Source organism: Lycium barbarum, chromosome 3 (assembly GCF_019175385.1).
Source record: "Lycium barbarum isolate Lr01 chromosome 3, ASM1917538v2, whole genome shotgun sequence".
In the NCBI taxonomy this organism is placed as follows: domain Eukaryota; kingdom Viridiplantae; phylum Streptophyta; class Magnoliopsida; order Solanales; family Solanaceae; genus Lycium; species Lycium barbarum.
In genome coordinates this window covers 12,623,850-12,639,762 of record NC_083339.1, presented here as the reverse complement: position 1 = coordinate 12,639,762, position 15,913 = coordinate 12,623,850, and the positions used below count along the sequence as shown (strand labels likewise).

General features: G+C 33.4%; 3 protein-coding genes across 3 annotated transcripts; 2 read left to right on the top strand and 1 right to left on the bottom strand.

Annotated features, from left to right (window-relative positions):
• Positions 1-249: 249 nt before the first annotated feature.
• Positions 250-3,714, top strand: LOC132633738 (putative cyclin-D7-1). Its single transcript, XM_060350229.1, has 6 exons — positions 250-687; positions 1,357-1,443; positions 1,556-1,654; positions 2,170-2,374; positions 2,533-2,666; positions 3,134-3,714. The coding sequence occupies exons 1-6, from the start codon at positions 430-432 to the stop codon at positions 3,380-3,382; spliced, it is 1,032 nt and encodes a 343-aa protein (XP_060206212.1). The 5' UTR covers positions 250-429; the 3' UTR covers positions 3,383-3,714.
• Positions 3,715-6,577: 2,863 nt separating this feature from the next.
• On the top strand, positions 6,578-8,008 carry LOC132630409 (light-harvesting complex-like protein OHP1, chloroplastic). Its single transcript, XM_060345990.1, has 3 exons — positions 6,578-6,806; positions 7,614-7,736; positions 7,830-8,008. The coding sequence occupies exons 1-3, from the start codon at positions 6,651-6,653 to the stop codon at positions 7,896-7,898; spliced, it is 348 nt and encodes a 115-aa protein (XP_060201973.1). The 5' UTR covers positions 6,578-6,650; the 3' UTR covers positions 7,899-8,008.
• LOC132630408 (uncharacterized) lies at positions 7,965-13,765 on the bottom strand. The gene is made up of 12 exons (XM_060345989.1): positions 13,392-13,765; positions 11,807-11,918; positions 11,638-11,711; positions 11,515-11,561; positions 11,266-11,416; positions 10,525-10,569; positions 10,251-10,455; positions 9,914-9,975; positions 9,736-9,836; positions 9,277-9,331; positions 9,141-9,188; positions 7,965-8,435 (listed from the first exon to the last, which is right to left on the bottom strand). Exons 1-12 carry the CDS (start codon positions 13,588-13,590, stop codon positions 8,257-8,259), a joined length of 1,278 nt encoding a protein of 425 aa, XP_060201972.1. The 5' UTR covers positions 13,591-13,765; the 3' UTR covers positions 7,965-8,256.
• Positions 13,766-15,913: the final 2,148 nt, after the last annotated feature.

Below are 15,913 nucleotides of genomic sequence, written 5' to 3'. Positions count from 1 at the left end.
AACTATATATATATATATATATATATATATATATATATATATATATATATATATATATATATATATATATTTTTCAGCGCATAAAAATTAAATTCAAGTTGCTATAACTTGCCTAGCCAGCCTGTATATAGCACTCCGTGTGACTCTTTACTACGTGTGTAGTAATTTTACTACTACAATTACTATATATATTAAAGCTTTCCATAAGGTTTTTGTGCATGACACAAAACACTAAAAAGGACAAATTTATAAACCGCTTTATGGTTTTGCAGGCTATATCTATCATGTAGTGATCATTTGCCTTTGTCCTCTTTTCAAACCATTTGTACCCAGTTTCTCCACTGACATGCAGAAATAAGTCCTGCATTTCTACATTGTTGTCATTCTTGGAATTTAAAGATTATACCCTTTTTAGTCCAACAACAAAATATGAAGAGTTTGCTTTGTGATGAAGTTTGGCTCATGAGCCCTACTGGAGATGATCACATGCATTCAAATAATGAGATCAACAATGATGTTGGAAATTCTAGGTTTTCTAACTCAATCAAAGTAGAATGTGAACAAGCTTTTGGGATTTTATTAGACAAGGAGATGAGTTACATGCCTAAAGAAGGTTATGTGAAGCGCATAAAAGAGAACTGTTTTATTGAAAATGCTAGGTTCAAAGCTATTCACTGGCTTATTAAGGTAACTTCATCTTCTCCTTTTATGGAACATATATCTCACGTATAGACAGAGATAGATACAGTATAGTCAGTGATGGAATCGGAAATTCTAATCAGGGATTTTCAATAGATACTACACTAAAAGAATTTTATACATATATATAGGGAATTCAACAAATTATATATATACGGTACAATATTCCGGCTGAGGTGATTTAATTGAATCCCCTTCACCATACATAGCTCCACCAAACCGCCACCAAGTGTAGTGCTAAAGGGTTAATCTATTTCCGATGAAATTTTTAATATGGAATTTAAAATATGTCTCTGAAAAATTATTACTTTTAAAAATAAAAAAAATAAAAAGTTTTGAACCTATAACTGTAAACGCGTTATGGATTTCGTGGGGGTTAGTTTGCATCATGGCTTCATGGAGTTCTTAAGGGTTAATCTAAATTCTGTAATTATTTATATGGAATTTATAATATGTTTGTGGAAAATTACTAAAATTTTTTAAAAAAAATACCAAGTTTTGAACCTATAACGTACAAGATTAATGGATTTCGTGGCGGTTAGTTTGCATCAGGCCTTCATGGTTCTATTTTCTGATATTTCTTGCATAACTACTTTTTGGTGTTTTTTTTCCTCCTAATGTTTTTTTTTTCTTTTCTTTAATGATATACATGTAAAGTCTCAAAGGCGATGGAATCTCTCATTTGGAACTGTATTTGGTGCTGCAAGTTACCTTGATCGGTTTATCTCTTTAAACAAATGCCAGGCAAGAATATTAATTAAATATAAAAAAATTTTATAAATATTTTTACAAAAATTAAAGAAAAAAATTTAGTCAGTTGGCCATATTTTTATATTATGGAAAACTAAATTTGTAGGGATGGAGATACTGGATGTTTGAGTTACTCTCAATTGCATGTTTGTCCGTGGCTTCTAAATTCCATGAAACAAGCCCCCCTCAATTGCTCAAATTGCAGGTGAGTAGTCACTTACTTTTTTTTGCTTTTAATCTGGATGGTCTATTTTGTAGTATTTTTTTTCCGTCACAATTTATGTGGCACTTTTGTTTTTGAGATTCAGACTATGTAAACCTTGATCAATATTTTATGTTGTAATTTCTTCATGTTATTGACATGAAGAATGCAAATTAAAGTACTTTTCTTATAACTTTTGAATATCTAAATTTTAATTTAAAAATATTGTTGTAATTTCTTCATGTTATTGACATGAAGAATTGCAAATTAAAGTACTTTTCTTATAACTTTTGAATATCTAAATTTTAATTTTAAGATATTGAGTTGATCTAATCCAATTTAGCGTCAAAAGGTTAGTCAACTTAACTCTCGAAAAGCGAAAGTTGCCACATAAATTGGGACGGAGTGAGTAGTACTTATTTTTATTTTTCTAGTGTGCTTGTATATTTAGGATAGTTATTGTAATTTCAGTGTTATTATTATTGATAGATAATTAACAGTTGGTAGGATGATCGCAGATGGACGGTATTGAACATTTGTTTGAATCAACAATGATCCAACATATGGAATTGACATTGTTGGAGGCTTTAGGATGGAAATTAAATTCTACAACACCATATTCATACGTTGAATTGCTTCAATGGAGTATCAATTCTCTCAAATTATCTGTTCTTCAAGATTTTACTTCACGTGTCAATGAGCTACTTCTTGGAATTCTTTTAGGTACAAAAACACTTTAAAAAAACTTTATCTATTTCCCCTATTTAAGAAGAAATTTAACTTATATGCGTTGACAGTGTAATTTAATTGTAGAACCAAATTTGATTCGAATATTTGAATTCACCTAGTGTTGATTAATTAACCACTATACATGTTGGCAGATGCTAAATTCTTGGAGTTCAGGCCTAGTGTCATTGCACAATCTGCTGTTAACTGCATTTCCGAATATATGTCTCCGTTAATAGATGACTCTTGCTTCAATCATTTTACTGGACTCATCCCTCAAGATCAAAAGGTAAATATTTACACAACCTTTTTTGTTTTCTTTTTTTTTTATAAATTAATTATATTCCTTCCATTTCAATTTATGTAACATTTTCCGGGGGTCAAACTAACTTATTTTTTATGAGAATTTGAATATAGAATCTTCAATTTTTTGAAATAAAATTTACATATTCAGAGCTTTAGGTCAGTAATAGTTAACAATTCAAAATATAGAATCTTCAATTTTTTGAAATAAAATTTGCATATTCAGAGCTTTAGGTCAGTAATAGTTAACAATTCAAAATATTTAACAAAGTATTTACAAAAACGTTGATCAAGGAAAATCAGTTTTGGCTCTTCCAATAGTAATTGTGAAACATAAATTGGAATGGATGGAGTATTATACTATACTAAGAACTTTGGTACTGTTCCATTGATTTCACATTAACTAAACGTACGATGGCCCTTTTATCTTGTGCCTTTTCTTTTCTTATCTAGGATGATCTAAGCAAGTGTCAAAAAATGATGAATAAACAATTCTTGATTGAGGAATTTCAAGAGTTCGTGACATGTGGAGGTTATTATTATGGCCCTTCAAGTCCAGTGACTGTATTGACAATGGATGACTTGTGTGATTTCCAACTTCATCAATATTGCTCTGTCTTCAATATTCCTCAAGGGGACATCAATTTCATATCTAACGTTAATAAACATAAAAGGAATAAACAAGAGGACACTGATGTCTAATGTTGTCAGCTCCAAAAATGTTGTTTGTTAACTTTATGTTGTTGTCGTTGATTGCTTTTTTAACCTACATAGCTTGGATTCTCCAAAATGTTGTTGCACCTGTATCGATCTTTTAAAAATGCACTATTTTTGGAGGATCCACCATGCACCTGATAGCATTTTCTAAGAGTGCGATCAGCATAGCTTTAGAAACTACTAGCTAGAAGTTTAGGTGAGGATCAAGATTATTGTCACTGTTCTACTGCTGTTGACATTGAATCGCATAAAAGAGAGATGTCTCTCTGCTAATAGCGAAGCTTTAGCAACACTTATTTAACGACTATTATTTTCTCCACCTATATTTATCAGTGTTTTCCTATAGCATGATGAGATCATTTAATTTTTTGGTTGATTGATTAGATGGTTACTAAAGTTTTATTTTATATATTGTATTAAAGCATTAAACACTACTAAAATAATTACTATTTTTTCATTTAAATTTCCCATGAAAAATGTTTAGTGTCTATTCTCGCAGATATTTTGATTGAATCGGTGTGAAAATAAAAAATAATAGTGTTTCACACGGAAAAATTAAGAAGTTTCTGAACGTTTCAATGAGAACTTATTTCTCATCATGCGTTTTCCCTAAGTGTAGCTAAAAATCACAATAAGTCACTGAACAATTTTTTTATAAATAAAAAGTCATTCAATTCTACCTAAGTATTACGCAATTGTCTCTTTTGTTTTCTCCTAATTACTTGTTGTGATATTTAGAAAAGTTGAGTAAATTTTTTTTATGAATAATAGTTTAGCGACTTCGGTGATACTTAGGTAATTTAACTTGAGTCATTATTTTGTTAAAAAATAATTTAGTAACTTTAGTACAATAAAGTAAAAAGTGTGTTACCGTTTATAAATCTTACAAGCTTGCAGCATAATTTTTACACTAAGCATAGTATACACACTCTTGTAGAATTACCTTCAACAATATTTTATTTAAAATCTTGTATTGAGTAAGGTACTGTCTTTAATCAAAAATCGATTCAAAACAACAAAAAATGGGAAATAAGTTTTCTGTTTTGATTCAGATGTACATTTCCTGTTGTATTTGAATATATAAGACATAATTATTGTCTTATGTCTTTTTCTAAAATTATATTAATTTGACAACTCTTCATTCTCAAAACTTTTACATAAAGCACATGAATTACTCTCATAACCAGAATATAAAGTTTAATAACTTATGTGATAAACAACTTCAACTGAAAATAAACTCATATTAGATAAGGATTTCTTTTTTTATTTCTTAAAAAAAAATATAGTCTATTAAAGATATGCATGCATGGGAAGAAGGGCAACGTGAGCTTTTATAGCGGTTGTAGCTGTAGAAGTAGCCACGTGGTCCATTCTTGTCTTTTAAATTCGATCGTGAAATCATGGCAACCACTGAAATTGGAAGAGGGTTTTAAGAGTTCACTATCGAATTGAAAGAATAATTTTTCGATTTTTGTCTGCATCAAATAATCTTTATATTTCTTAATTAAATATGGTAGGAGCAAGGGTGTCCATGATTCCATTTGAATCGATTTTTTTTTCATAAAAAAAAACAATTAAATAAGGTGGTTTTTTAATTAGACAGTTTTCCATCACTTTGGTCTTTATCGGTTTTATCGATTTTTTGTTGATTTATTTGACTTTTGTCAATTTTCTTTAGCATATGTGATGATGTACGCCCAAGCACATGTTTTTTCTGCCTAATACTACCAAGTAAATTACTCTTTAAAAAATAACTATTTATGTAATCAATTTACATATCGAGTGATTACACCAAGTCAATGAGTATGTAGCTAAGACTAGATGCTTATCAGTTAATTGTAGTTAACTAATATATGTTTTCACTTTATTAATCACTTAATTATGATAAATTATATTAATTTGGTGAAAATATTCCGTGCGGATAAGTATTTCTCTAATGAATTTTCTTTTGTGCAAAAAGTTAACGAGTAGTCTCTGAAGGAGGAAGGAATGTAGGCATGGAAGACGGTGGATATAGAGTTTATATCAACATACGTAGATAGATAGTGTATACCTATTTGTTATTGCTTTGAATTGGGACAGAGGGATCCCTAAGTCTCAGCAGTAGTGTAGGACATACGTACTTGTTTGTCTATTGACCAATAAAGCTTTCTTTTCAAAAAAAAATAACGAGTTTCAATTTATAAAGATTCTTAATGATAATTGGATTAAACAATAATGTTATGTGGCCCTTACAGCAGATGTTACGAGTTCCATTCTTGTCTTCTTAAATTCAATCGTGATTCGTGAAATCATAAAAAGCACTCAAATTTGGAAGAGGGTTTTAACTTTTAACAGAGTTCACTATCCAAGTGAATAATCTTCGATTTTGTCTGCATCAAATATTCCTTATTTTTTCTTAATTTAGAAATGGTAGAGAAAGAAAACAAAATACAAAGATAAAAATAGAAGAAAGCTCATGTATTTATCTTTCAAGGGTAGTAGAGATGAAGTAAACAAAATACAAAGATAAAAATAGAAGAAAGTTCATGTATTTATTTTTCAAGGGTAGTAGAGATGAAGTAAAACAAAATATACTCTATAGACTATAGTATATAATTAGATGATCTTATTTTTGGGGTAAACTTATACTCCATCAGTCAAATTTGTATTACAAAAAGTTATATTTGACATCCCGAAACATTTTGGCTCAAGTATTAATCCAATATCATTTTATGTAACTCTCACAAGTTTTCTGAGTTCAAATCTATATATTTAGATTTATCCGGTTCATTACTCAATCGGCCATTCAAATAATACCTAATAAAGTTATGTTACTTTTGTTTGTATCAGAAGAATCACTTAACTATACATTATTAGGATGACAAATGGGGCAGAACACCCCGAACCGAGTCGGTCCCAATTCAGATGTGAGACGGGAGAGCAGTTGGGCCCGGTATCCCGAACTGGTCTAGTTTGGTAAAACCTTACCCGCATCAATTGTTTAAAATATCTAAATACATGGGGGTGCGCAGAAAAACTCTTAGCTTGTGTTTTTAAAACAATAATCAACCGAACCAATAATGCTTGAGAAATTAAAATATGAGGTGCCAAACTTGACACGCACTTATGTGGGAGTGGGACCCAATTACTCATAGAAAGTAATTCAACACTCACCAAAATTTGGAGACCACAAAATTTTTGTTGATAAGGTAACAGAAAACAAGAATACTATGGGTTCATTTGCAACTGCAACTTCTCTCTGTTAATAACAATGGCTACTACTTCACCTGCACTCTCATCTTCCTGTCTCTCAACAACACTCAATGCAAATCATTCTCAGAATAAGCATTTCTTTCTGCCACATAATCCCAGTTTGAAAATTACCAAAAGGGTCTTCAAGATTCAGGCTGCAAAGCTTCCTGCTGGAGTATGTTCCCTACTAGTATCTATTTACTTTTTTTTTTCCAGTTTTATTTATAGCACGGTCTTTTCTTTTTATTCTGTTTATAATACGACACAATATTATATTTCAAAATTCTTTAATTTTAAACGTCTCATTTGATCTTAATGACATGATGTTCTTATAGGTATAGGTAACTTTGTAATTAGTTCAATTGGGGGAGGGGTGCAAAGAAGTAAATATGTGAAGAAGGCAAGAGAGTTAAACATATACTAGTATTTAAATACATAAAACTAAACATAAAAAATTGTCCTATCTCCACAGTGTAATTTTCGGGCAAAGGTTGTTAATTGACTTCCCTCGTACAAGGATAGTTCTGCCCTGAACAGTCAAAAGTAAGTCTTTTTTCTTATATTTGGTGTCTAGTCAAGCACACTCAATAAAGTAAGTTGGACAGAGTATAATATAAACATGTCCCTCTAGTAACTACTGATGGTCTACTCATACTCACGCTGCTTCTTTGTGAGTATGATTGCAGGTTTTGTATAGCCGTCTAATTTCTAAAACTTCCAATTATACGTACGTATGTACATATAAAGTTACTACTTATCATTTTAATAATACACGATGTAGGGGGAAGTGCCAAACCCCTGCTACTTCGGGAGGTGAAAGCCTGGATGAATGAATATTTATTATTTTTTCAAGAAAGTTACTGGCGAAAAAGCAAGATGAATTCCATGTTCACAATTAGATGCTCTTGTTCCGATTTTGGGTGATAGGGTACTCTGAGGGAACCTTCAGAGTGTAAATGTAACTTGTTATTATATTGGGTAGGTGGAGTTGCCAAAGGAAGTACCAAAATTGAGCCGACCCTTTCTTGGTTTTACAAAGACAGCTGAGATATGGAACTCTAGAGCTTGTATGATTGGTCTTATTGGGACGTTCATTGTGGAACTGGTATGTCCACATCTTTATCTCTTTAATATAAGGTTTAAGTTACTACTTAGTACTGTATTTTGATTTTTGTGTATTTTTCTCTACCTTTTTCAGATTCTCAACAAGGGAATTCTTGAAATGATCGGTGTAGAAATTGGAAAAGGCCTTGATATTCCTCTCTAAATGTTTGTATACATTTAATTTCTTCATGAGCAGGGTCCAATCCTGTCTGCTATGTACTCAGTAATGTATAACAGTAATACATTCATATTTCAAGAAAATTTTGAAACCTATTCTGGGATTTATGTGCAGAAATAGTTCCAGCTACAACAATTAAAGAAAATCAAAATCAAAACAATTTTAGACCTTTTCTTTAACGCATTCAAAGGGGTACTTACTACCTAGAAGCTTACATAGTGCTCAACTCTAACATTACAACTCATATAGAGCATATTATATCTATAAAAGTATATAGATACTTGTGAGTTTTGAACATAATGCTGCACCATAACTTTTCCACGGAAACATGTAAGAAAGGAAACTACAGGATCCGGCTTATTCGAGTATCTATGACAACCACCTTGCCTGATGACTCGGACGGCTCTAGTGCCTCAGCAAGTGATAATCTGCGATTTGTCCAAGCTGTTTCAGCCCACCGCTTCATCTTTTCACCTTCTGCTTTTCTGTTTTGTTGCACGATAAGCGTCTCTGCATAACCACCTGTACACAACCAAACAAGTTAATCCAGGCATATTACCAGTAAGTATGGAGTGCATGGAATAACACCTATGGAAGATTTCCACTTTCTGTATAACTAGGGTACATTAACAAGTCACTCATTGATACTTATCGAAGTAGGCATAACTTCTGTGCAAGGAAAACACGGTAACCAATGGAAGAGGACTGTGAAAGCGCCCAATCATATTGACACAAAATGTGCGACCCTTATCAACAGAACGATTTGCAGCAGAGGCTTTCAAACTGCTAAATTAAACCTATAGTCAACCCCTTGATATACAAACAAAACTTTCACATATAACTGCAGCTGAACTTTAATGAATTTCACTATATTTTTTCATCTTTTTAATCTATTTAGGCAGTTCATCCCTTCTTGAAAAAAGTAGGAACTAAAAGTTGGGAAGCATCCATTACGCACTCAAAGCACAACGATCTGGGAAAACATGAATATATAGCCTCGTTTCTTTCAATTAAGACCCAGAAAAAATAATGCCTGAAGGAAGCAAGATTGAGGAAAGATAGATCATATCCTAAATACACAGCTTTCGATACTAATATAAAGTTTGATCCAGAAGAAAATCTTGTAATAAGGGCAAAAGAAGAATATCTTGAAGAGGTCAGACAGTTCTGCAAAACATGTGAATAAGAAATAAATAAGATCTACTGCATTTTAGAAGCAATGGGTACCTCTTGCAAGGGCAAGTATATCCCTTCTCGACTTAATCGCTTCAACACCTGTAAAAAAAATTCAGATGGTTGTTATTCTATCTCTAGTTGATTTCTGAATGATGAAAACCTGAAATTTTTTCATTGTTCCTCATACCTTCTACTTCCAAGGGTGGAGCTTTGAGCACTTCAATTGCTCTTCTATAGAGTCCCTGCATTGTTCAAAGAAACCTTTTAAGAGAGACAGAGACCCCAAGAAAGAAAGTATTCTCATATTCAACTATTAGAATTGTAATAGTTAGGTCACTCATTAACTCCTTTGGATTCAGGCCCTTGAAGTGGCAATATTTGTCAATTAAGATTCTCAAAATCTTCAAAAGAAATTCTTAGAAACAAACCCCCTATCACCCAGAACCCAAAATTTTGTCTATTGAACTATGCATTTTATAAAATTTGGAAAGGAAATGCATCCCAAAATCTTCTCACAAATTTAAAATGAATTCACCCAAAGCAAATCATTGTTAATGGCCTGATGTTGCAACGGTAAAACAGAAGGTAAATGCATGTGGTGTATAGATATTTGTATATGTCAATTGCTTTGAGAATAGTCTCAGACCTCTTGAATCAAAAGCGAGCTTGACCGCTCCATGGCTGCCTTATGCCGATACATGAGAGCTATGCAGGTCAAAATGATACCTACCTTTGGATGATAATTACCTGCATAAATAAAATAAAAATCATTAAGCATACAAATAACTTTGTCATCCATGCAATAAAAAATTGATGTATCAAACCAAAGCGCTCTTCTGCTTTCTTCAATGCTGCAGTTAGTAATTCTTCAGCATCATCAAAATTCCTACAACAAGAAAAATCTGTTCATAAGGGAAGATATTGGATTATATGTTTATACAAGGGAAAGCCATATATTTAATGGAAAGTTACACATTTAGCCGGTCGGCCAAAAATAATTACATCGCTAGCCAAATATACAAAAATATACACTATTATGTATCAAAAATGTATATTTTATGTATATTATACATTAATACACAAAAATATACATTTGTTGGCTATTATTCTGGTGGGCGGCTATTTATGTTAAAGGTCTATATATTTTAAAGGAAGGCTTACCCCAAGTGAGCCTCAAGCTGTCCTAGAGCACAAGTAGCTCCAACCAAAGTCTCCTCCAAGTTCATATTACACGCTGATAAGGACTGCGAGTCAGTAAAATCTTTACTTTCTGATACGTCCTGCATTGCCTTTTGATATAACTCCCTCGCCATTTGGAAATTCCGCATACAATGCAAGAATTCACCATAAGATAGCGCAACGTTGCCTATACATCACGATATCAATACATTGTAGAACTATGTCATCCGTGATGTCTCACAAGGCAAATCCTTACCAAAGCAACCTTTATCACCCTGAGCTCCTTCAAAGAATGACTGGGCTGAAATGAACATAAACAATTTCAATACCTTAAAACAAAGGATAACACCGAAAGTAGAGGAAAAGCATGACCACTATGAGTGTGTTCGATATGAAGGAGAATGTTTTCCATGGAATCTGGCTTTCAGGAAAATATGTAGGATTCTTACTTATTTTCTTATGTTCGGTGCCAAAGGCGGATCCAGGATTTAAACTCGAAGGGTTCAATCTTTAAGACTTTTAGCATTGAACCCATTATATTTTAAAGTTATGGGTTTATGCCTACTATTTATTGTAATGTTAATAGATTTTTACACACAAATTTATGCTCCGCACCAAAAGTTAGGGGTTCAATTGAACCCCTACTTAGTATGTTGCATCCGTCCCTATTCGGTACGTAAGCAAAAAAAATTGTCCTAAAAGCATTTGTATATGATCTAGACAAATACTATGGGAGGTGGGGCGGGGGGTAGGAGTGTGGGATGGTGTGGATGGGGGCTAGGGGGGTGGGGGTGAAGATAAGGTATGTTGGAGGATGGGGCAGACACAAATCGATGTGGAATGCCACTTGTGGAACTTGTTTTCCCTACTTCCATTAGGGAAAGTCATTTTTCTCATTTTTAAGGAACTTGTTTTCCTAGAGAATATATTTCCCAACAATTGACCAACCAAACATGTGAATATTTGCAACCAACTGAACACACCCTATATCTCTCACCTGATTCAACGTTACCACGTACCAACTCAACCAGCCCTTTCAATGCCTTGGCACGAGCTTCCAAAAGCTCAGATCCACCACCACCAATCCCTAGCCTTATGGTTTCCAGCAGTTGCAAGCACATATCTGCAGTTGCTGATGAAGAATCATCCTAAATTGGGAGACATATTTGCTTAGTTATCCTATGGAATAATAATACTATACACCAAAATCAGTTCAAGCAGACATCGGCAGTTCGACAAGTCTTACTTGATACGATTCTAAATAAAGCCCAGCAAGTGCTTCAGAGGCGGCAACTGCAATCATATGCCTAACTGTTACCAGGGGAACTTCAAACTATGGTTTCTACCAAAAATTTCCACAAGTTGTTACCTCTAACAGCTAAAGATGACAAGCCCAATTCTTGAATTTTCTGGAGCTTCTCAATGGCTTCACCAAAATTCCCGCTAAAAATACCACAAAGAAAGGAGAATAAACCAATTAACTTCGAATTCCATGTCATTCAAAATTGTAAGTAGACAACCACAGAATTAAGACTGACCTTTCAGAAAATAAGGTAGACATAGCGAACAAAACCAATCCTTTAGCACTCTCATCCGACTGAGTTGAGTGGCATTGCTCAAGTACCAATTGAGCTTGCGCATATGATTCATCTATGAATCCCACATGGAAAATCAAAGCAAATTCACAATTACAACAGAGAATCAAACTCAAGACACGAACTTGATGAGTTGGTAAAAGTAAAAAAAGAAAAGAAAAAAAAAACTGATTTTGGCATCTGTGCCTAACATGGAAAACCAAAGCAGATTCACATTTACAAAAGATAATCAAACTCACACGAACTCAATGACATGGGAAAAGTAAAAGACTTAATATTTGGAATGGGCATCTATGACCACATGGAAAATCAAAGAAAATCACATTTACAACTGTAGTAAATCATAGATCACAAATTTCACGACCCTCTTGTCTTAGACAGTCAACTAACGTGTCTTATTGAAAAGATATGTCCATTCATGAAAGATTACTTGAAAAAATAGGGATTTTTTCCGTTAGAAAGAATCCTCTCAAGGACATGACTGGATGCCTTCATTAGTCTATACGTATAATAATAATAAGACCAACTGATAATTCATGAAATGTGTTAATGAGCTATTGCCGTATAGTGAATTTCAAAAACTTAGAAGAGAGAAGTAGGTATTCTTCAGTATTGCTAAAAACACTGTCATAAGATTCCGTTTATCGTCGGGGACTGTCCACAGTGGGGATTACAGTTTCGGCAGTACCAAGTAACTTTGGCTCAAACCATGTATTTGTGTTACAAAATTGAGTTGATATGTAAAAATAATCTATCCAGAACCCAGAAATTAAAAAATATTATGATCCAGAACCAATATAGTAACTTTTTTTTTCAAGGGATGGGGTTGGGAACCTTTTTTTGAGGATTCAACATATAATAAGTAAGACCAACCGATTATTCATGAAATGTGCTAATGAGCTATTGCAGTAGAGTGAATTTTCCATAACTTAGACGGGAAAATTAGGAATTTCCCAGTATTGCTGACAATACATGTGATAAGACTTCGTTTATCCTAGCAGAGTATCATTAACCCGTTAAGGAACTTTGTGCAGGAGAAAATAACTATCAAAAGAGAGCGTTTTCGACCCATTAACTTCATTTGCTTAAACCAATCATCTTTAGCCAAACATTTTTTGTCCATCAAAAACACAGAATCAAACTCAAGAAATGAACTACGACTTGAGAATAAAATCAAATCAAATTAACATTTACAACACAAAAACAAAACTCAAGACACCAATTCATGATATGGGTGTAGTTAAAAAAGACCTGATATTTTGTCCAACAAAAACACAGAATTAAACTCAAGAAATGAAATTAACATCTTAAGAAAACAAAAAGAAAAACCTCATTTTCACTACGATCCAGATGAAAATATCAAACCAAATTCATATTTACAACACAAAAACATACTCAAGACACAAATTCAAGAAACAGGTATAGTGGAAAAAAACCTGATTTTTGGACAGATGAAAAAAATCAAAGCAAATTCACATTTAACGCAAGACAGCAATTCAAGAAATGGATAATAGAGAAAAAGAAAAACCTGATTTTTGTGCACGGGCAAGAGAAAGAGCATAACTAATCATCTGAAGAGCAACAGGGCTTGTCTTGAAACCAGTGCTATTAACATTTTTGTTGTTATTGTTACTATAAGATAAGAATCTTGAAGGTGACCTGAAATGAGACAAGGTGGAGCTACCAATTCTTGCAGTTCTAAAGAGCTTAGCTCCAATTCTAAGCATAGTAACTCTTTCTGCTAAAACCCTAAACTCCAAAGGGTTTATGAGATTAATATTATCAAGAAGGGATTTGATCTCAGTAGCTTTGAATTTTGATGGTCTCACGAAATTTGGGGTTGTGAGTTATGTCACCATTTTAGGCGGTTTTGCCCTCCTAAATTTATCTTGGTAAAAAAGAAAAGATTTAAAGGCTCATATGCTATTACTCCCTTCCTATCAATAAGTGTCAACTTAGAGCCCTTTGCATTGGCCTATAAGTTGCTTATAAGCTGTTTTAAGTTTTTTTGAGTGTTTGGCTGGCCAGCCTAAAGTTATTTTGTGTTTAAAATAAGCTTAAAAAATAATTGAGCCCATTTGACTTAGCTTATCTAAAGCAGCTTATAAGCTGAAAATAGCTTATAAGCCAAAAAAAAATAAGTTAGACTACCCCACCTTATTTTTTTTAGCTTATAAGTTGTTTGCAGCTTATGGGCATAAGCCCATCCAAAGAGGCTCTTAGTACTCTCTCCGTTTACTTTTTCCTGTTCATTATTTTTAAAATAGATTTTTATTTTTACTTATCATTTTTCAAATATCAAGATAAGACAAATTCTTCTTTCTTGTTTTACTCTTAACATTAATTACTTATTCTAAATTATTTTTCAAAACCAATACCATTATACACCAATTACTATGGGCATCATGGTAAAATACACACTTTATTTACTATTTCTTAAATAGCGTGAAAAGTTAAAAGTGGACAAGTAAAAATGAAAGGAAAGAGTAAAAGTTAGTAAACATAATGTGGAGTTTATTAAATTAGCTCTATTTATTAAATATGTTTTGAGAAATGATCAAAATTAAGAAGACTAATTCTTTAATGCTAAGAGCATAATTAAAAATACCCGTCAATTTTAGCTCAATTTCTAAGCATAGGAGATGTTTTTGCTAAAACCCTAAACTCGAAAGGGTTTATGAGATTTAATATTAATAATAAGATAGATTTGATTTGAGGAGTTTCGAATTTTGATGTTCTTTTTCTTGTTTTAGTGAGGATTGTCCTTCAAAAGCACTGGTCTTTAATTTTTGCCCCTTAAATTGGTGGTCTTTAATTTTTGTCATTCGCTTAATACCTCAAGTTTTGTCCCAGCTCAATAAAAAAAAATCTCAAGACAGAGATTTGGATTCGCAAGGTAGAGTTTTGCAGATAGAGTTTGCAAAACTCTACCTCACATGCAAAACTCTGCCTGCAGATAGAGTTTTGCATTTAAATTCTGCCTGAGGCCTAACGTTGCTACAAAATTCTACCTTGCGATTTTTTTTTTTTACTGAGCTGAAATTCGAACCCCAGATCTCATGATAGTAAATGAGAATAAAAATTAAATACCACCGATTTGAGGGACAAAAATTAAAGACCGGTGCCTTTGAAGAGTAGCCTGCAAATGACCCGTTCTTTTTTGGGATAACTACATGACATAACAAACTCTAGTATATATTTAGATTTAGTAACTACAATTTAGATTAATTACATCCTATAGCTAAAAGTAATATGTTAACTATTAATAGCTACATATATATTTAAAGTAGAATACCCATCATCACATTATTCACTGCCAACCCAACCCTTCCATATCTCTCTCCCCTCTTTCCCCCCGGCTCCGGTGAACCGGAGCAACCACACCGCCACTGCCAGCCCCTTCACCACATCAACCACTCCATCTTCTCTTCCCTCTTTTTCTCTAACTGTACAACAACAACATACCCAGTGAAATCCCACAATGTGAGGTCTGGGGAGGGTAAAGTGTACGCAGACCATACCCCTATCTCGGAAGACAGAGATGTTGTTTCCGAAAGACCCTCGGCTCAAGAGAAATCACAACGAGAAAGGTTAGATAAGCACAAGCAGTTTAAAGCATAATGCAAATGAAACTAAAGAAAGCGAATAAGTCAAAATAAAGCAGTCTGAAAAAAGGGAACAATAGCTACCACAGATAAATAAGATAATCGAAGTACAAGAAACCACATATAGTAGCAAGAAACAAAAGGCAATAAAATATAGATCGAAACAACGACTACCTACTAGCCTTCTACCCTAATCTGAGTCCTCCACAACCTCCTATCTAGGGTCATGTCCTCGGTAAGCTGAACCTGCGCCATGTCCTGTCTCAGCACCTCTCCCCAATACTTTTTCGGCCTACCCCGACCTCTTCTGAAACCATCCATAGCTAACCTCTCACACCTCCACACTGGAGCGTCTGTGCCTCTCCTCCTCACATGCCCAAACCATCTCAGCCTCGCTTCCCTCATTTTGTCCTCCACTGATGCTACTCCAACCTTATCCCGGATA